Source organism: Panthera onca, chromosome D1 (assembly GCF_046562875.1).
Source record: "Panthera onca isolate mPanOnc1 chromosome D1, mPanOnc1 haplotype 2, whole genome shotgun sequence".
Taxonomy (NCBI): domain Eukaryota; kingdom Metazoa; phylum Chordata; class Mammalia; order Carnivora; family Felidae; genus Panthera; species Panthera onca.
Window position 1 is genome coordinate 4579318 of NC_138348.1, and position 21626 is coordinate 4600943.

Here is a 21626-nt window from a genome sequence, read left to right on the forward strand (position 1 = left end):
GGGACTCTTCCAAAAACATAAGTCAGGCCTCGTGCCACACTTCTGCTCCAAACACCATGGGGACCTCCCATCTCATTCAGAGGAAAAGATAAAATCCTAATGCTGGCCCGTGTGACTGGCTCGCAACCAGCACCTCTGCCACTCTCCCCGGGCTCTCCCTCCAGCCAGCGGGCCTCCCCAGTGTCCCTTCAACACAGCAGGCACGACCCTTCTTCGTGCCCCCAGCTGACTCTCTGCCTGTAAGGCTCCTCCAAGCCCCGGCCCTAGGGCTCCCTCACCTCCTTCTCAAGGAGGTCCACCCTGACCCCCTTTCAATCTTCAAACAGCCCCCACCATCCCACCTCCCCGCTTTGCTTTCCTCCCTACGATATCACTCACCATATCACTGCCGCAGCTTTGACCTACCTATTAACTATCTTTGCCCAATGAATTGTAAGCTCCATGAGGACAGAGACTTTCGTCCGCTTTACTCATGCCAGCGCACCCAGCATCAGAACATAGGTCTTAGCGCCTAAGACATAGTAAGTACTCAAACATTTGAATGAAGGAATCTCAAAACACATTGTGGGGGAAGGGGGAAGTCACAGAACAAAATGATTCAATTCGTATACTTTAAAGATTGCAAAAAATTAAGTTACATTATATAAGGATACATTCACATATGGCAACACCACAAAGAAAATGAGACAGGTAGGGTAGTGCTTGCCCTCCTGAAGTCGGAAGAAAAGGTGGTCAGAGAAAGACCTAGCGAGAGCCACAGGTACTGGCAACATTCTATTCCTTAAGCTGGTTACTGGCTACACAGTTGCTGGTTTTAACATTTACCGTGGACACACACCACTCCACTCTCTCTGAATTGATGATCTCATAAAAAATTAAAATACAAAAGCAGGTTAGAGCAGGACAGCCCCACCACCTGCCTCTTGTGAGGTTTTAGCTTTTGGAATAGTTTTATTATTTTTTCACTAGCATGTAATTGACAAACAATATTATCCTAGTTTGAAACGTACAACATAGTGATTTGGTGTTTATACACTCCACACTGTTTTTGTAAATAATGTTTCACTGGAAGACAGCCAGCCTCATTTGTTTACATGTTGTCTATGGCTGCTTTCATGCCACAACGGCAGAGCTGAGTCGTTAGAGATTCTACACCCCGCAAAGCCTAACATATTTACTAACTGGTCCTCTACAGAGAAGAGGTGTCTGGTTGTAATGCGGAATTTGTAAAGAAATTAAGTGCAAAATAAAGAAAGATCCAATCGTACGTTAAAACACATCGATCCCTCAAGGCCTGTGTGATTTTCTTCAAGAACACAGTAAGCCGAAAAATACAGTTCTACGAAACAGAGGACACTCTAAAGCAAACGGAGTTACCTTTACAATGTCGCAAGTGCCAGAGGGATTTTAAAGACCGTTTTAGAGAGCAAAGTGCAAAACCTCAAATATATGATCTCTACTCCCATCAAAGAAATATGATCACATTTACCTAAGCATATATAATATAATCCAGATTTGAAAAAAAACATGCATATCAACACTAACGCCATAAGCCCCCCTCATCCGTATCACTATCACCCAGGACCACCCCAGAGCAGTTCGTCGGACCTCAAAGTCCTGTAAGATCCCTTAAAATTGCATTTTACCTCTTTAGAGCATTCACTACACCTTATATTAGAGACATTTCTGTACTTACTTCTATTGTTATTATGAAGAAGACTGAGAACAGTAATACCAATAAAAATACTACTCTGTTCCAACCATTGTGCAAATGAGTTTATATTTAATATTCATGTCACAGATAAGGAAACCAAGGAACAAAGATGTCGTCGGATATCAGGGTTACACAGCTGGGAAGACTTTGGGAGCCAGGACTCAAAGCAGCTATTTTAGGTCCTCACATACTCTTGACCTCCACGACATACTCTGAATCGGGGAAAGAGAACAGTATTAATCTGTGAAACCCCCTAGTTTAAGATACTATGCCATGACAGGCACCAAAAGCATAGCTGTTGAATTCATGTAAGGGTGTAATAAATTGAGGACGAGAGATCTACCATGGGAAGGGCATGTTTTGACCAGAAGGAACAGGGTCTTGGCAAGCAGGCACCAGAGGCAGACGAGACATGCCCCATGCCCGCTGTCCAGAGGCAACAGAAAACCTTTGTACCTCCAGGGAGACACTGTCCCCTCGTCTACGACAATGACAGAAAACTGACAAGTACTACCACCAAAAGGAAACAATTCAGAAATTAAGCATTTATTCTTAATTCTCAGTGAGATCCAGTTGTGATGTCACTCTTGAAACAAATGACACTAGAAACTGTGGTCTAGTGGGGCCACCAAAACCGGAAGGCATCACCCAGGAACAGAGAGATCTATCTGCTGCCTATGGCTCCATTCTCCAGCATGGCCTACACTCTTCTCTAAGAATCAATGACCTCGAAGTTTTGTTCCAGCTCCAAAACCATGACTTTCAAGAAAGGAAACCCCAAAGAGCCAATCAAGTCAGTCTTTTCAATGTTCCTCCTGCCACTGCCCCCATCTAGAGACAGAAAGCCCAAATCTCACCAAGGCCCAGCCAATGCATATGAACCACCAGGCCACCATGGAGCGTGACTTAGCGGGGAGTGTAGCACGCCCGCCTTACTTGCCCCGATCAGGGTCTCGGGGTGCCTCGCATGCTCACCCAAGCTTTCCTTTCTCTTCCTGCCAAAGTACGTCTCTGGTGCCAGCACTGCTGTTCAGATTTGTATCCAGGTACGGGGAACTCAAGGCTCCAACCAGCAATCTGAAGAGCTTTCTCCAAATCTGACTCGACATTCAGTCACACCCTTCTGCAGACTTTGTGTTCTACTCTCTAACTCCAAAATAAGAATCTGTAATTCATCTTTCCTTTGGGTTACCAGATTTCATGGCAGTCAACCTCTGGGGCACACAAGCCATTCAAGTCAATATATATTCCCACTGAAAGAAATACCACCCTAGTCTTCTCCAAAGTCACCAAGAAGTACAAAACCAATCAGAGCTTCTTTATATTAGTAAAAAGATGTTCAGAACCAATCAAACTTCATCTGTATAAATTCACAGATGACTGTGTCGTCTTCACTAATACTTATTACAAAGCAGGTCAACACTAGCCAGCTGTGAGTGACGAGTAGTAAAACACTTCTGCTCAGAGCTAAGCCCAGACTGCTAAATCCAGGACATGAAATTGTCTCCATTAAGGTGAGAAGTCTTTCAACTACTACCAAGGTTCCTCCTACTTGCTTCTTCACGGGCTGATCTTCCTGGTATCCAGAGGTCAGTCCACAATCATTTAAGCCCCGAAATAAACTGGGTATTGATCCGACTAGTAACTATCAACCCTCTCCAAGTAAAGAAAAATAAATGGGGAGGGAGAGAGGAAGAAAGGGGTTTTCCGTGGCAACTAAATCTAAGCCAAAGTCAAAAGGCCACAGAAACAAACCTCTAGTCAGCCTAGACCCAACTGCAGCAGGAAAAACAAAAAAACACTCCCATTAGAGACACAATCAATTCCAAAGATGCTCAAGATGTTCATTCAGTGAGAACCTACACAGAGCCTCTGATCGGTACGGGAGCAGTCTGTGTTTCCGGTTTGACCAACAACCATCATCTATGGAGCAAAACCCAATACAGACCGATCCTACTCGCCATTACAAAACAGCTTCGCCAGCACAGAAACGGCACTGCTTTCTAAGACACACCAACCGAAGAAGCAAGGCAAAGTAACCACTTAATACACTTAAAAAACAAAGGTGTAACTAGTTTCTTAAGTGGCAAGAGACTTCTGGCAAATTCAACCCCCAAGGAGCAAAACCTAAGCTCTTTCTGCCCAGGCTTGTAGGGCCTCCCTGAGGAGCCTACTTACCTACTCCGTGGACAATTCTAACAAGCTTTGTTACCTGGCCTCCCAGCCAAAACTGCATCCCTTTTATAATTGCTACCTCTCCCTCCAGAGTGCAAGTCCTTAAGTGCCTGCTCGTGAGTGAGTCCCTAATACAGCTCCCGGCAGAGTAAGGATTCAATTACTCTATTTGCTGATCAAATAAATGAAGATTAGAAGAAGTTGATGGGGGAGGGGTCGTTCGTCCTTCTCAACAACAGCCATAAGCTGATTTCAGGATGAAAGATTAGAAGGTGCCACCATGATCTTCTTTCTCCCTTTTAGATGCCCGGATACTAACATTCGATTGCTGGAAATCTGTAGTGTTTAAACCAGTGTTCTTCCACTCAACAAACAAGACAATCCAAATTGTAAGTATGTGTAAGAAAAGGATCCCTGCCCTTCTGCTAACGCACCTCGAAGAGAAACACTCCCCCACTTGGGTCAGAGTCCAGAGCACAGAGGAGCCTCCTTTCCTAGCAGGCAAGGGTCTCTGTGTTAAAATGTGACGCATGGAGTATGCCTCTCTCTTGCCCCAAAAAGGCAGAACTGGCAAAGAGATCCAGGGCTAACTCTCTGCAAATAGGCCTTCATTACAAAAGGAAAAACAACAACAACAAAAAGATAATGATGAAGCTTGCATCTAAAAACAGAACTGACAACTGACTGACAGGACGGGAGCAAAGGATATAAAACTCAAAAATCACGTTCTAGGAGTAGGAGCAAACAGCCCTAAACACCTGAGAGCTGCACAACACAGCGATGTATTCTCACGAGGTAAAGGAAAAGTTTCTAAATTATATTATAAAATCTATTCACTTAAAATTTCTTTTAAAGTTCAGTCTTCAGGGATGCCCGGGTGGCTCAGTCGATTAAGTGTCCGACTTCAGCTCAGGTCACGATCTCGCGGTTCGTGAGTTTGATCCCCACGTCGGGCTCTGTGCTGACAGCTCAGAGCCTGGAGCTGCTTCCGATTCTGGGTCTCCCTCTCTCTCTGCCCCTCCCCTGCTCGCATGCTCGCTCCCTCTCTCTCTTAAAAAAATAAGTAAATATTAAAGTCCAGTCTTGAGGCACCTGAAACTAATGTGTGTACACCAAGTATCCCCACTACTAAGTGATCTCCTAGGTAGGATCTAGGTGCCACAAAGACGGAGCTCACAGGTCACCTGAAGGATTCCTTGGCCAAGTGGTCATTACCGTCTGTGGTCTTGAGCAGTGGTTCCAAAACCTAGCTACACTTCATTACTACCTGGGGAGCATTCTAAAAATATATTCTTGGGGCCCCTGGGTGGCTCAGTCAGTTGAGCATCTGACTCTTGATTTCGGCTCAGGTCACGATCTCATGGTTCATAGGATCAAGCCGTGAGTCGGGATCCACGCTAACAGCAAGGAGCCTGCTTGGGATTCTCTTCCTCCCGCTGCTTCTCTGGCCCCTCCTGGCTCATGCTCATTCTCTCTCTCAAAATAAATAAATAAAACTTTAAAAAATACATTCTCAATACCACCACAAATTTCCAGAGGTGGGGTCCATCATCCTTGGTCTTAAAAATGTCCCAGGGGCACCTGGGTGGCTCAGTTGGTTAGGTGATCAACTCTTGATTTCAGCTCAGGTCATGATCTTGTGGTTTGTGGGATTCTCCCTCCCTCTCTCCTGCCCCCCCTTCCCTGCTCACATACACACAGTCTCTCTCTCTCTCTCTCTCTCAAAATAAAGAAACATTAAAAAACAACAACAACAAAAAGTCCTAAGTGATTCTAATGTGTGCCAGTCTAGCATCTATCTACAACAGAGTTTCTCAACTTCTACACTATTAATTTTGGGGGCTGGGTAATTTTAGGGTGCTATCTTGTGCATTACAGACTGTTTAGCAGCATCCCCGGCCTCTTATCTTCTAGAAGCCAAATTGCACATTGCCCACTCCCACAGGCAGGACGTGCAGAAATGTCTCCAGACATTGCCAGATGTTTCTTTAGGGGCAAAACTGCCTCCCAACCATGAAACACATACCTAGAGCAAATCAAAAACCAGTTACTTGAGATTCTCTTAAGGAAAAAGAAGAAATAAGACAGATGCTTAAAGCCAAGAGTCCAGGTTTATTTTTTTCAGTCCATCTCACCTAAGAAGACTAGCTCACACACTACTCGGCCCACACAAGGACTCAGCTCTTGACTCATGAGGCCCAAACCACAGCTTCTGCTGCTTTTCATGAAATGAACTCAAGGCTGAGTTTCAGGTAAGTAGATAATTAGAAGAACTGCATTGTCACTATCATGTATTCTTCTTAGGGGTAACAAAACATTATAAAATTTGGACCAACATATACTGAAGCTGCCTCTCAACTGCCCAAAATATGACATTTCAAGAAAGAAGTTCACAACGGCAACAAACTAAATACCGATCCTGACAAATACTGTTGTTTTTTCTTAAATTTTTTTTGGTAACATTTACTTACTTTTGAGAGACAGACAGAGACAGAGCATAAGTGGGGGAGGGGCAGAGAGAGGGGGAGACACAGAATCCGAAGCAGGCTCCAGGCTCCGAGCTGTCGGCCCAGAGCCTGATGCGGGGCTCGAACCCATGAACCACAAGATCATGACCCAAGCTGAAGTCGGACACTCATCCGACTGAGCCACGCAGGCGCCCCAGTGACAAATACTGTTTTAAGAAAGAGGTTTTTGTATACTAACTGGAATTTAAAACTTGAAAGAAAAAAAAAGAGAGAGAGAGATTTTGCCTGTGATAAACACAATGCCTTTGCACCAAAGCAATGCAAAAGTTACCTTAAAGGAGCGAACGTCACTCTGTCAAATCTTACCACCATTCATTTTCTGTCCAGCTGTGGTCTGATTCTCAAATTCTCAAGTAGTTAATTCAAACCAGCAAGTTTTTGTTTTGTTTTGCATACTTCACACAAAAGCTAAAGTTTTCTAATCCAAAACCCTGTTCTTAAGTTACCCCAGGCGAGATGCCCACCTCTACTTAAAAACGCACAGGGGAGGGGCGCCTGGGTGGCTCAGTCGGTGAAGCATCCGACTTCGGCCCAGGTCATGATCTCACGGTTTGTGAGTTCGAGCCCCGCGTCAGGCTCTGTGCTGACAGCTCGGAGCCTGGAGCCTGCTTCGGATTCTGTGTCTCCTTCTCTCTGACCCTCCCCCATTCATGCTCTGTCTCTCTCTGTCTCAAAAATAAAAAAAAAATAAAAAAAATAAAAAAGTGCACAGAAACACTGCCCCAGTGCAAGCGAAGCAAGCCAGGTCCCAAGCAAGTGACACCGAGGGAAGGGCACCACGGTTCCGAGTACCAGGCATTAAGAGACTGTGAGTAAGTGTGTGACCGAGCGGATGGCATTCTGTTATTAGAGGCTCCAGACTCCCTAATCAGACACACCGAAGGCAAAACACTTCCGAAGCGTCCGTGGGAGAACGGTGACTTCCCAAATGAGGCTTGAAGTACATCTCAACACGCAGCACCCTTGCAAACCTCGATAACCCAGAGAACACCGGCGAACAGATACCGGGACCATAAAACTGGAGTTGACAGACACGGGGACCAATCGCACCGAGGGCCTCGTATCCCCACGCAGGCAGGAAGAGAATCGGACCCGAGCTCCCGACGGGCTTTTTTCCTCAATTACCCACCTCTCAGACAAAACACTCCGAAGCACCAGCATGAGCTTATCACTTCAGGAAACACTGGTGATTTAGCGAATCTTCAGCCACCCCTCTCCTGGAAAACTTAAAATAACTTCCAGCCTGTTTTCTCCGCAAAGCTGACGGTGAAACACACAGGGCTTTCTGGAGACCGTCACCGAGGGCCAGGGCTTACACGCTCATTTGACTTCCTAAAAAATCAAATTTAAATTGGCACCAATAGCCACTAATCGCACCAAGCTGATTCCGCGCGCCAGGCACCGTTGCTAACTCGTTCCCTCCCCACAAACGCGGGAGATGGACTATTATTATTGCCGTGTTACAGGGAAAGCAGACAAGCGGGGTAACTTGTCCAAGGTCGCAGAGCCAGCAAGTGGTGAAGCCAAGACCGCAAGCCAGGCACTCTAGCTTCGCAGTAGAGAAAAGCTGAGATCCCGCCACCGCTTAGGAGACCTTCACTCGAGCGGCTGGACATCTGGAGCCCCTCTCCCACTCGCCGCCTCCCTGCAACGTGACCTTGAGGACAAAAACCAAAGTAAACTTCCCATTAGCAGAGTGGGACGACATCCACGCCGACGGGTGCTGTGGGGACGAGAGGAAACCACCACGTAAAAAGCGAAACATAAACAAAGCTCTAGCCGACCCGCTAGGAAACGTTAAGAAGGACCGGGAACGCCGCGGGAAGCTCGGAGGCTGAAGCGTCGGGGCGCAGGGATGCTCGCAAGGGCTCCTTCCGCGCCCTTACAACCGAAAAGTCCAAGTTGAGATGGGAGCGAGCGGCACCCGGGAGGAAAGCCCTCCAAGTCCGCAGCGGATGGGCTGCTTTAAGAGGGAGGTACTTCCAGCCACACGAAGGACCACCCCCCTCGCTCATATTCGCCGGGGAGGCGTTCGTGACCAGGTCCACCTTCGAGTCACAACACCGGAGTTAAAAAGCCGCTCGGAAGGCTATTTACATACTCCGAGCCGGGTTCTGCGTGTCCCGATGACTCTGCGGCCAAAGAGCACAAACGCACAGAACTTGTTTCCCGCAGAACGGAGCCCAACAATGGCCTTCGAGAGTCTGCGGCGAGCTGCCGCCTCAACTTGACACGCTCGCGGGCCCGCGCCCAGAGAAGTTGTCCGGGGCGGGCCGGAGCCGAGCGGGGCCCGGCCGGGTTAGGGGCGCGCCCCGCCCGCCGCCGCCGCCGCCGCCGCGCAAGGCCGCGGACGCCAACCCGGGCGCAAAGTTCGCCGCCGGCCCGCGGCCCGCCCCGGCGCCCGGCGCCGCCAGGCCCCCGCGGGCCGCGGCGGGCGAGCAGGCGGCTGACAGGCGCGGGCGGGGACGGGCCGCGGAGCCCGGGCGCCGCGCCTCCCCGGCCGCCGAGCGGCGAATTCCGGGGGGGAGGGGAGGGGGCCGGGACGCTCCCTCCCCGCGCCGCCGAGGCCGGGCGGAGGGGGCCTCGCCGTCGCCGCCCGCGCGCCGCGCGCCCCCCGCGCCCCCCGCGCCGCGGCCCGCTCCGCCGCCCCCACCCCCACCCCCATTACCTGGAGGTGCCCGCGACCCGCCGCTAGTCGCGCTCAGGCGGGAAACGCGCTCACCGACACCATCAGCGAAGCGCCCAAAATGGCGGACGTATCAAGCAGGCCTTGAGCTCCCCCCGCCCTCCCTCCGGCCGCCTCGCAGCCAATCGCGGCCCTATCTCCGCCCCCAGGTCCGCGCTCATTGGCCTTCCTCTCCCGCCCCCTACAGCCTATTGGATCGCCCGGCGGCCCGGTTGCGCCTACGCCGATTGGCTCACGGGCCCCGTCAGTCAAGCGCGAGGGGAGCATTCTTTTCCCATGGACTTGACGGATCCGGAACCTCTAGGACCCCGGAGTCTGGAGAAACAAATCAGAAACCGGGAGAAACCTGGCCGGGTCCCCCTACGCCGTAGCAACAGCAGGGCCTCCGCTTGACGGACGCTGCGGACCACCAATCCGATGGCCAATGCTTTTTAAAACTAAACTGAGCCAAACCAATCCTGGCCATGGAGTTGGGAGCAGTAAGGGAACCAATGAGGTAGCGAGAGCCGCGGGGCAGGCGGGCTGGAGGGTCAGGAGCCGACCGTGATGACGTGAGCCACAATACGTCCCCGCAGTGAAGGGCGCCCCGAGCTGGGGAATTAGCTCAAATGGTAGAGCGCTCGCTTAGCATGTGAGAGGTAGCGGGATCGATGCCCGCATTCTCCACAGCTGCATTTTATAGGGAGGTGGGGTGGGGTCGTCCGTTCTCGGCCCCTTCCTCGCTCAAGTGGTGGCCGGGCCGGGAGTTGGGGTCAAGGTGAGGGGATGGCTGCTTCCACCCCCGGCGTCCCAGGGGTCTGTTACCCTAGCTGTGCGTCCACAAGTGCGCGGTGGGGGGGGCGTCCCTTTTGTCTTACAGAAGGATTTACACCGGAGCCTCTTCCAAAATGCTCGCCCAGGCCCCCCCATCCACTGCTCGGCCTCCCCGGCAGGGAGGGGCCGGGACACATTAGAGTAGCCCACCTTGGCCCATCTTAGACACCTTCTAATAACCCGTCTGGCTTCTCAGTAGGTGCGGAGCTCCGTCTAGAGTCACGAGTAAATCGACAGGAGGGCGGAAGTTGGCGGCAGGGCTGAGCAGCGCAGGCGAGGTGAGGGTGGCGTGGAACGCAGCCCGAAGTCGGCAGAACGCGAGCGCGCGCGTTCGCGAGGCTGCCCCGGGGGGAGTGCTGGCCTCTCGTGGGCCGCTCTCCGGTGAGCACTGTTCTGTGCCCAGCCTGCACGGGTGCGTGGGCACAGAGGGTCCTGGCTCTGGCGGTCTGTGGGGGACGGTCAGACACCCCTTGTAACACAGGCCGCAGAGTGGCGGGGGCCCCTCGGGAGCAGGTGGCATTTCAGCCCCCGAACAGGGAGGACAGAACCGTGGGTTCCTGGGTCCGGGTGGCGGGGAGAGAGACCAGAGACCCCAGGGCGGAGCTTTGGAGCGCTGGGGAGGCAGGCACGATTCGGTTGTGGTGGGAGAGGAACGTGGCCCAGAGAGGAGGTGGCCGAGGTGGCTGCACGATGCAGGGCCCTGCGGACAGTGCCACCGTGCCCAGGAAAAAACAAGAATCCCTAATGCCCAGACTTGGGTTGGGCACCAGGCCGGGCGTCATAACGGGGGCTCCATGCAGGGAGGTTGGAGTCTTTAGGGCAGCTAGCTCACTCCAGTGGTGCCAGCTTGGTCCCGGATGGCCACTCCAGCTCACGGGAGGCTGGTTTCTGTGACCTTCCCCAAGCCTCCTGAGAAAAGTGGCATAATCTGGCCACTGCGGGTAGGGAGGGCAGGCCCAGGAGAGCGGCCGCCAGGTTGCCTTGCAGATAGATGCTCAGGATCTTTCTGTGCCCATACCCCCACCCTTGGCACCCACCTCAGCCGGCCCCCAGCTCCCTCCGTCTCAGGGACTCAGGCGCCCTCTGAGCCCCCATGCCACACAGGGAGAATGAAAACCGGCGGAGCTGGGTCAACCCCAGTGCCTGGAAGCTGGGCCTCTGGTGCAAACATGCCCCTCCCCCAGCCCACCGCTTCAGCAGAGCCTGACGCTGATTCTCGAAAGACGTTGCGGCGGGTGGCTCTATTACGGTACGGTGTTATTGTCCCCATTTTATAGATTGGTGAACAGAAGCCCAGGAAGCATTCAGGCACCAGGTGTGGGCCGTGTTGGCTGAGTGAGCTCGGCTGGATGATCTCACCTCCCTGACCCTCCAGTTCTCATCTGTAAAGTACAGTACTGATAATACCTACTAACCTGTGTCCGTGCCCTGAAGGGTGCTGGACGTCTAGGGAGGTAGCAGCCAAGGGCAGATACTATACACCATTGATCCTGCTGCTCAGAGCGGCCTTGGGCCTGGCCAAAGGCCACACAGCTAGTGAGGAACGCAGTTGACGAGGTCGAGGTTGAAACCGGTTCAGGTGTGCTGGTGCGGAAGGGTAGGGGGAGGAGACATATGCAGATAACCTGGGGTGGGGCCGGAGCAGGCCGGCCTGGCTGAGAAAACTGCAGAAGGACGGTGCAGAGGATCCGGTAGGGATGACTGAGGTCTGGGCGAAGAGACTGGGAGGGACTCCGGGAGGCATTGGAACTTACGGTTTCTGCTGGGAGACTGAGGGCCGGGAAGAGCTTCTGAGTTAGAAGGGGCGTGTTCAGGGCTGGCCCCACCTTGCAAAGGACGGACAGAGCAAGGGCAGCAAATCTCTGCTACAGAAGTCGCACCGGGCCAAAGGGCCAGGCCCCAGCCGCTAGACCCAGCATCCCGGGAAGAGGCCGCAGGGAACCCCTGGACAGGGGGGCGGCGCCTGAGATGAAGGGCTGGGCCAGGGTTGGGAGCCTGGGGAGAGCCCAGCCCCACACAGAGATCCCTTTACTCACTCATCATCAGAGGACTTGCCTGTACACGCTTCAGGCTCTTTCACCCCAGACCCTGAGGAGGGTCACAGGGACATTTGCACTATAATTAAGTGAATGATGCAGTACCTCCCCCAACATAAGTGGGCCCCAAAAGTCTCCAATTATGATGAGCTAACCTAACTGGAAGGGTTGAAGTCAGGGAGGACTTCCTGGAGGCATCTGAGCTCAGCCTATCTCCTGAGAGCCCTAGGGAGCCATTGACAGGCTTTAAGCAGGAGAGTGATTTTGAACCTTTGCATTGGCCTCAGTATCCTAAAACTTCTAGAGTTCATGGATCACCACCTTCCCCTTTTCCCCCTAATCCTTTTATGGTTTCATTTTCACCATTTAAATTTTCAATCCATCTAAATTTAAAAGTGTAATGAATGCCCACATACCCAGCTATCACCCCCTTAGCTTGTGGGAACAGACACAGAGCTGCCAAATTTCAATTCTATCAAGTAATGATTTTTAAATAAAAAATCGTTAGGTAGTGATTTAAAAAAACCATACCTTATGCTATTACCATGATTTCATGAAAGAAAAGACATTTTAACCCATACGTACACTCAGAAAAAGGCTTTAAATTGAATAAGCTCAACTTGGGGGAAACGCCCCCTCCCCCATGGTCCTTCCTAATGTCATGTCACCAGGGCTCAGACCTGGTCTAAGGGCTGGAGTGAGGCCACCCTGGCAGAGGACAATGCCTCGAAGGCCAGGCTGGTGACTGGCCAGGTCATGTGTTGAGGCTGGAGGGCTGTGGGGCCAGATAGGGAGCTCTAGGAGGTAGGAAAGGTCAATCCGTTTTAACATGGAAATTAAGTTCTTCTGCTTCTCCTCCTTTTTTTCAGTGCGTTAAGATTCAGTCTGGGTTGCCAAGGAGGGGAGTGTTGTACTTCCTACCAAGGACGGTTCGTGGCCCCAGGGTTGGTAGAAAGGGCGGCCACTAGCGTTGCTAATGATCAACCTGTCCAATCCAGCAGGGAAGAAAAGAAGAGAGGGCATTTGGGGAGGCGGAGTGGGGGGGGGGGTAGGTATGGGAGTCTGGGAGAAGCCCCCAAGGGGACAAGCCAGCAAGAGCCGAGTCTCACCCAGCTCCCCAAAGCACTCAGGTTTCTTGGGGACAGAAACTTCCACACCTGCCAAATCCCGGTTCCCTAGCGTCCTGCCTGGCGGCGGACATGGCCAAGATCTGGCCACCTGGATTTTGTTCAAGTGTCCAGGGCAGCTGTAGACCCACGGGGGCTGCTGGACCCGGGGCAAGGAGGAGCCCCTCACCCATTCTGGATGAGGCGAGGGAGGGCTGAGCGGAACAAATGATCGGACCAGTGAGGAGTGAGACCCCGCAGGACTCGGGGGTGGGCGACAGAGACTTGGGGAGTAGTGGGTGTCACTGCAGAGGTGAGATGGTTGGGAAGGCTTGGGCACATTGAGCAGTGTCTGGTTGTCAGTATTGCTTGTTGTGTAAAGAAACGATTGAACAAATTAGTAAAAAAAAAAAAAAAAAAAAAAAAAAAAGATCTATTTTCTCCCAAGCCTTGGTTTCCTCAACTGCGAATTGGGGACACCATCTACCTAGCGGGACCGTTGTGAGGTTTAAATGAAATAAGCCAGGTTAACTTCATTTAAGACACAGCTTAGATAGCACCTCTTCCAGGAAGCCCTCCCTGCCCTCCCATCTACATAGGATGTTCTCTCTGGGCCCCAGGATATCTCAACACAATGCTGTCTCCCCCTCAGCTTTGGAAACTGTCGGCCGCGCCTTCGACAAGCCAGCAGGTTGGCCCCCCTTCCTCCTAGCTGACCTCATGGCAGCAGAGGGTCCAGCAGAGTGGCCTTTGGAGACAGGCCTGGGATGCCAGGGGGGTGTCTCAACCCTCCCCTCAGCCCATGCAGGCTGTCACCAGCGGTCAGCGGCACAGGCCGCTTCTCTTCTTGCCTGACCCTGGCTGGCCCTAGGAGAACGGAGGGGACCCTCACAATGCACGACTGAACGGAAGGGCAGGACAGTGGAGGGGGTCCCGGTAGCCCCCCGTGATGCAGCTCCTGCTTCTGAGTCGGCAAAGTCCCTCCACCCCCCACCCCCTCTGCCCACGTTGAGATTAGGGCTTTCATTGGCATCGCAGGGCTTGTGGCCCAGGCTGGAAGAACGGGGATCCTGAGTGCTCGGGAGGCCCCAACCCCCCCGCCCCCGCAAGAAGCTCTCTGGGGCTGGGGACCCCACCCTGGGCCTGAGAGCTCTGGGTGCACCCTCTAGGGCTGGTCCTTAGCGGTGTGACCTTGGGCAAGCACGTCATGTCTCTGGGCTCTAATAGGTCACAGCTTCCATTTACCAAGGAGCTGCTCCTTGCCAGGCGCTCACTGGGCAAGGCTTCTCAACAGGCATGATCCCATCGGAGCGGGATGTCTTAAATGACAGTCCTCAGGGGCGGGTGACAGCACCCTTCCTTACCAGATGGGGCCAGCTGGATGAAGTAAGTGAAGCTGGCCTTCCCAGGAAGATCCAGTCCCTCCTTCTGCAAAGGGGCCTTGAGCACAGGTCCCCCCTCCGCCCCCACCCCCCCGATGGCAGCCCTCTTGGTCCCAGGGGCAGCAAGAACCAACAAGTCCGCCAGCCAGTCCCCGTCACCGCCAGTGCTGACCGTGACCTCCAGGAACTCCTGGACAATCAGGGAGCAGGGGAGACAGTTCCCCGAAAGTCTCAGGAAACCAGCCTGGCAGACTCATATGCCTGACACCCCAGCTATGTCCCCTGGTCAGGCAGTCTGGGGAGCCCTGAGGGCCACCACCTTTCCCATTCCGCCTCCCCAGCACTGGGGCCCCAGGGTCTGAGTGTTCTGGGGTTTCCTCATCTTGGAGACTGTCACCTCCGCATTCCAGGCCCTGGGGGCTGGCCAAGGGTTCGATCTCCAGTCCCAAAGGGAGGCCCTTCTTCCAGATCGCTGTGCATCGATTCTTCTGAGTGTGTCCCCGGGACTAAAAATGGTAGTTCTCCTCTGACCTCCCTGTGACATTCCAAGTGAGGTTAGTCCCTTCCTGCCTGGCACCTGGGGAACAGCCTAACTTCCTCATGACTTGCCAACTGGTCAGTCTCCTTCAGCAGGCTGGGGACCACCCCACCCCCGGGGGCGGGGAGCAGGCCTTATCTCTCCGACACCTCCTGTACCTACCCGGTGGGTACACGGCGGGCCTGGGGGCAGTGTTGACTGACTGCCCTTGCGGGGACCAGGCTGGGGCAGGTCCCCAGGGCCTGGGGGCCTGTGTGCTGGAAAGGACAAGATGGAAACAGGGGAGGGCACAGGAGCTGGGAGGTTCCCACCCGACCGTGGCAGCCCCATCCACTGGGGGTCCACACGGAATACACAGCCAGGAGGGACCCCCCTCTGTCCCTGCACCATCTCCGTGGACGGCAGGCGGTAACTGGGGCCAGCACGCACAGAGGTCAGACAGGCCGAGGAATAGCCCGAGGCACAGGTACGTAATCTGTGGAGCCCAGGGCAAAACGAAACGCAGGGTCTCTTTCTTAAAACCCATTTAGAATTTCAGGATGGTAACAGTGGAGCCCGGGCCCTTCACGAGGGCACAAGTCAGGCATCCTGCCTGCCCGCCTCTGCCCAGAGGCTCAGCCCGCCCCGTGGGGGCCTGACGGGGACCTGCGGTGCTCAGGAGGATCAGTGCACAACTCTGACAGCTGTCCCAGGGAGGACGGAGGGTGGGATTCGCCCCGTGGGGTGGGGACGCTCAGCTCAAAAGCACACATGGCACAAAAGAATGGCAGTGACGTTTAAAAAAAATTAAGTTTATAAATATTTTCTCCACTGTACAAAGTCTTCCCCGGCCCGGCCCACCCCATCACTGTTCACATTTCTCGTGTTGTTGTTTTTTTAAATCCCAACTATATTTATTTTTTTTAAATCATAAAATATATTTTTTTCTTTGTTCATATTTAAAACTATTTACAAGGGCGCCGAGAGAGGCCAGGGTGGCCCGGCGGGGGTCAGGACGAGTCCGTGCAGGGGGACGGAGGGGGAGGGAAGAGGTGGAAGTAGCTCCTCTCGGTGGCGGGCGAAGGCGGGCAGCTGTCCTCCGCCGACAGGTACTGGCTGTGGGGCGTGGGCGGCGGCGGGTAGGGGTCTGAGTCCGAGTTCAAATCCAGGTAGTACTTGCTGGCCTTCCAGCGGTTGGCGCTGTAGTCGCTGTCACACACGTCCGTGCTGCAGGGCGTCGTCGGGGGCGCCATGCCGCGGATGATGTAGGGCCTGAAGGGGACAGAGGGCAGTGGCACCTCGTCTCGGGGAGACCCCCGGGGCCCCTCAGCTGTGTGCTCCCTCTGAGCCACACTCCCCACGTCCAAAGTGGGCGTGTCTGCACCGACACACCTGGGAGCCACACTTGCCTTTTTTTTTTTTAACGTGTAGTTAATCTTGAGAGACAGAGACAGAGCATAAGCCGGGCAGGGACAGAGAGAGAGGGAGGCACAGAATCCAAAGCCGGCTCCGGGCTCCGAGCTGTCAGCCCAGGGCTCGAAGTGGGGACTCGAACCCACGGACCGCAAGATCATGACCTGAGCCGAAGTCGGACGCTTAACCGACTGAGCCCCCCGGGCGCCCTTTGCTTGCCTTTATGGAGAACAAGGCTTGCAGAGCCTAGCTGGCCTGGGGGCCTTGGGCAGCTTACTTAACTTCTCTGGGCTTCAGTGTCTCATTGGGAAAATGGGGAGGCTAAGACAGTACCCAGTTCCAAAGAGGCTGGTGAGGATTAAATGAGATTCTTCGTGGAAAGTGCCAGAAACAGTGCCTGACACCAGAAAGCACTGGAAGACTGTTCCCCATTTTATCATTATTACTGTAAGTGCCGGGGACCAGTGACCCTGGAAGTCTAAAGCCATCTGACCCAGGCGGTGCCTCCAAGCTCCCCATGACGACGCCTCCCAGACGTCTCCTGCGCCGGAAGGTTCTGTCAGGGCCACGGCACGGCCTGAGCTGGGGGTGGGGATCGCGGTGTGTTTAAGGGCCCCAGGGGGCTCACGGAGGGCAAGAAGGTGGAGCCAGCACCCTGGGGCCGGGGAGGGGCAGCGGGTGCCGAGAACATAGAGCAGGTGGACAGGCCTCATAGGACCCCAGGGGCAGAAAGGGACCCCGAGACAGGGGGAGGGAAGAGGTGCCATAAAAATAGGACATAATGAGAAAGGCAGGACGTGGAGCAGAGACTGAGGGGCCTGGCCAGCGTGGATGTGACAGCCTGGGGACAGCCACCCACAAGGCTGCTGGGGACACACTGGGACGCTGAGGCACTGGGGGCGGGGGGAGCACTGCAGGCCCTTGACTAGGGCAGTGGCTCGCTCTTCTTTGGGCCCGGAGTCCCTGAAGTGGCCACCAGAGGGCAGGCGCGACACGCTCTGAGGCTTCCCCGCTCCAGGCAGCTCTAGGGAGCAGGGAGGTGCGGGCCACTCTCCAGCTTCTGCCTCCCCCTTGGGGCGAGCGGCCCCATGCACCTGTGTGGTAGGCCTGTGGGCTAAGGCCACCGGGTTGGAGGTCACCCCAGGCTCGGACCTGGCCCCTGGACACAGGCCAGCACACCCAGATGCCTCTTCTCAGCACCCTCAAGGGCCCCCTCCCAACCCAGGGGGGTGGGGTGTGCCACCCCAACACGGCCCCCCCGGGGGGCTGAGAGGATCATCCCAATGAAGGGCCCTCCGCGGCAGGTGCCACCCCTGCACTCATGAGACTTGGGGCCCTCACGGGACGGAGGCGGCAGAGGTGGGCATCACTGCCAGAGTCCCGCAGCTGGATTCAAACTCAGTCAAACCTTGGCCCCTGTGCACGGGCCTCCCTAGGCAGTGGAACCTGGCCATGCCACAGTGGGAATCCCCTGGTGGCGCCATTCAAGGCCACGCCTGCCCGGGCACGTCCCGACTTAAAAAAAAAACAACCCAGAACTACATCTACCTTCTAGAGCCTGCTCAGAACATGGGGTTTGGTTCCTGGACTCAGCAGGTAGGCCCGGTTTGCCCCACGGGGAAGCAAGCCAGGTATGGTCTGAGCGGCTGGGAGAGCCCACCAGCACCCGAAACCTCTCTTCCCAGGTTTCCTGACCCGGGAAACGGGGACCGGGGGTCCTGCTCTATCACAGGCTTGTCTGGAGGCCCAGACGGCCACGGGTATGGAGGGCGGTGGCAGGAACTTCGTACCTGTAGGGTCTCGCAGTGGTGGGAATGTTGGAAGAGTAGAACATGTCCACGTTGTACAAGGAGGGGTCCGTGGCGGGGGACGGCGGCGGGTTCAGGATCTGAGGAAAGCAAGCGAAGGTTACGCCCGCCTGACGGAAGCAGGTGCTCCCTACGGTGCGCCCACCCCGGCCCGAGCAGGCGGGCAGGGCTGGGAGGGGCCCGCTTGGCTCCGCGGGCCCCTCACGGTCTGTACGGTTCCGAGTCGGCGTTCGTGAGACTTAGGGAGTGGACAGGAAGCCACAGCTGTCCCCCCTGAAGGTTGTCATGGTGAGAGGCAACCCTGCCTGTGGCCCAAATACCACCCCGTGACCCCAGGCCCACACCTGAAGGGCTGGAGTCCGCCAGGTCCCTGAAGGCAGCAGACAGGGCCTTTGTGGCCAGGCAGATGTGTGCGGGTCCTGTTCCATCACCCCCCGGCTGCAGCGTGCCCCCGCCCCCCACCGGTGAGGGACTTCAGCTCTCTGGGCCTCCACTTCCCCATCTCTAAAGTGGGCCCCTTGGTGACACGCGGTGAGTAACCTACGCTCCCTATTCTGCGGAGGGTCCTCTTCAGCCCAAATAGCCGGCCTTGGGGAGCCTTCAGGATCTGACCCCAAAGTTGGGAGGGCATGATACTGAGGAGGGTGTCATTCAGAGGGGGGAGCAGAGACCAGGCAGGGAAACCTAGCGGAGAGGGCCTCCCAGAGGTGCCCCCACACCCCAGCTCTTGGGGGCCCGTCTCCTCTTCTGCCCACGTATCGGACTAGAGCTGGTTCCCCCCGGCGCACTGCGGACGGGCTGGTCTTCCCACGTTCCACGGGAGCAGCCCCTCAGCGACTTGGGCTCGGGAGAGCGCCTCCTTCTGGTCAGGTCAACGCGGCAAGCGGCGTCTCTACGCTGTGGGATACTACGATGGTGGCTGTGGGTCACCGTCCACCTGTCCGAGCCCGCAGAATGTACGAGAGCAACAGTGAACCGTACTACACGCTCTGGACCTTGGACGGCTGTGACGTGTCCACGGGCTTCATCAATGACTATTACCCATCAAGTGCTCCGTGACTCTGGCACAGGATGGGCAGGAGGCGTGTGGGAAATCTCTGTACCTTCCTCTCAATTTTGCTGCGAAGCTAAAATTGCTCGTACGAAAAAAGTCTTTGGGGCCCCTGGGTGGCTCAGTCAGTTGAGCGTCCGACTTCGGCTCAGGTCATGATCTCACGGTTCATGAGTTTGAGCCCCACGTCGGGCTCTGCTGGCAGCTCGGAGCCTGGAGCCTGGTTTGGATTCTGTCTGTCTGTCTGTCTCTCTCTCTCTCTGTCCCTCCCTTGCTCATGCTCTGTCTCTCTCTCTCCCGCAAATAGAAACATTTAAAAAATTAAAAAAAAAAAAAAAAAAAGGAAGTCTTTAAAACAAAAAAGCACATTTGTAAAACTGGTAAAATCTGAATAGGGCCAAAGAATATCACACCAACAGCCCAGTACTTCCGTTGTGCTGTTACCATAGACTGAACGTTTGTGTCCCCAAAGGTCCTATGTCGAGTCCTAACCCCCGAGTGATGATAGTGGGAGGCGAGGCCGTCGGGAGCTGATCTGGTCCCGAGCGGGGAGCCCACGTGAGCCCGGCCGCCAACCTCGCACGGCAACCTCACCCCTTCCGCCACGTAGGGAGGAGACGGCCGTCGGTGATCCAGAACTGGGCCCCCGCTAGACGCCACAGACCCCAAATCTGCCAGCGTCTGGATCTCAGACTTCCCGGCCTCCAAAACTGTGACAAGCAGGTGCTAAAGCCACCCAGCCGACGTCATCTCTGTCAGAGCAGCACAGAAGGACTAAGAGGACGTTAGTTATGCGAGGCGTTACCTTTGGGGGAACCTGGGTGAAGGACAGAGGAGGTCTCTGTCTGTTCTTACAACCGCAAGTGAATTTACAATGATCTCCGAAAGCCAAACTATCACCCTCTCGGCTGGGAAAATAAAGTCCATACTCTTGGATACCTGCCTGTGTACAGATTACCCTGAGGACACATAAGAAACTCACCACGGATGTGCCTCTGGGGGGCAGGGGTTCACGCCCAGCGTGAGGGGGGTGACCGTCTTTTCACTGTACGTTCTACGGTACCTTTTGCATTTTGTACCATGAGCATATATTTCTGATGTGAAACAATATAGTTAATTTATTGTTTTGGTTTTTTGAGAGAGAAGGCAAGCGGGGGAGGGGGGTGGCGGGGACAGGGGATCCAGAGCGGGCTCCGCGCCGACAGCAGCGAGTCGGACGTGGGGCTTGAACTCACGAACTGCAAAATCATGACCTGAGCCGAAGTCGGACACTCAACCGACTGAGCCACCCAGGTGTCCCTTGTAGTTATTTTACAAATAGGTGGCTTCGTGCAGGGTCTGTGTTTGGCGTGATGAAATGTGCTAAAATCCACGGTGGTGATGCTCGCACGTGTCCGTGAATTTGCTAACCACCGCCGGATTCTACCCTGTAAGCGGGTGATTGGTGTGGTATGTACGTTATATCTCAACAAAGTTTTTTTTTTTTTTTTTTTTTTTTTTTTTTTTTTTTTTTTTTAATTTTTGGGACAGAGAGAGACAGAGCATGAACGGGGGAGGGGCAGAGAGAGAGGGAGACACAGAATCGGAAACAGGCTCCAGGCTCCGAGCCATCAGCCCAGAGCCTGACGCGGGGCTCGAACTCACGGACCGCGAGATCGTGACCTGGCTGAAGTCGGACGCTTAACCGACTGCGCCACCCAGGCGCCCCTCAACAAAGTTTTTAAACGATAGCTGGGGGGCGCCTGGGTGGCTCAGTCGATTGAGCCTCTGACTTTGGCTCAGGTCATGATCTCACGGTTCGTGAGTTCAAGCCCCACATTGGGCTGTCTGCTCTCAGCACAGAGCCCACTTTGGGTCCTCTGTCCCCTTCTCTCTCTGCTTCTCCCCTGCTCATTCTCTCTCTCCCCCTCTCTCAAAATAAATAAGTTAATTAATTTAAAAAAACAGCTGGCTGGGGGCACCTGGGTGGCTCAATCTGCTAAGCATCCGACAGTTGATTTCAACTCGGGTCATGATGTCAGGGTTCATGGGATCGAGCCCTGCCTCAGTGAGGAGCCTGCTTGGGATTCTTTCTTCCCTCTCTCTCTGCCTCTCCCCTGTTCATGCTCTCTTTCTCTCTCTCCCTGAATAAACTTAAAAAAAAAAAAAAAAAAATAGGTGGTTGGTAATAGTGTCATCTCTTGCTAATAAGACCCCCTCCCCTCAGCTCCCAGCAGAGCCACAGGACCGGGAAGCCAGGGGACTGAGCCTCCCGGTATCTGCATGGGGGACCCAGGGGGCTGTCCTGGAGTAAGCTCGGCCTTTCACGATCGCCGGTATTTCCAGCTGGTCATGTGGCACACGTGAATGTCAGGGGGACAGTAGCGGCAGAGAGGACCAGACAGACGGTGGGGGAGT

The 21626-nt window shown here is 54.5% G+C and overlaps 2 protein-coding genes across 23 annotated transcripts in view; both read right to left on the reverse strand.

Annotated features, from left to right (window-relative positions):
• The window catches only part of PPP6R3 (protein phosphatase 6 regulatory subunit 3), a 137597-nt gene extending 128396 nt beyond the window's left edge, over positions 1-9201 (reverse strand). For all 22 annotated transcript variants that reach the window (XM_060607491.3, XM_060607490.3, XM_060607489.3 and 19 more), the window contains exon 1: positions 9086-9201. The gene's annotated coding sequence lies outside the window, so the exon portion shown is untranslated. The remainder of the gene's footprint in view (positions 1-9085) is intronic.
• A 6547-nt stretch (positions 9202-15748) lies between these two features.
• LRP5 (LDL receptor related protein 5) overlaps positions 15749-21626 on the reverse strand; it is a 104031-nt gene continuing 98153 nt past the window's right edge. Inside the window, exons 22-23 of the mRNA XM_060607501.3 lie at positions 18161-18258; positions 15749-16229 (exon numbers count right to left, since the gene is read on the reverse strand). Of these exons, the coding sequence (XP_060463484.2) occupies positions 15968-16229; positions 18161-18258 (360 nt within the window). The 3' untranslated portion in view covers positions 15749-15967. The remainder of the gene's footprint in view (positions 16230-18160; positions 18259-21626) is intronic.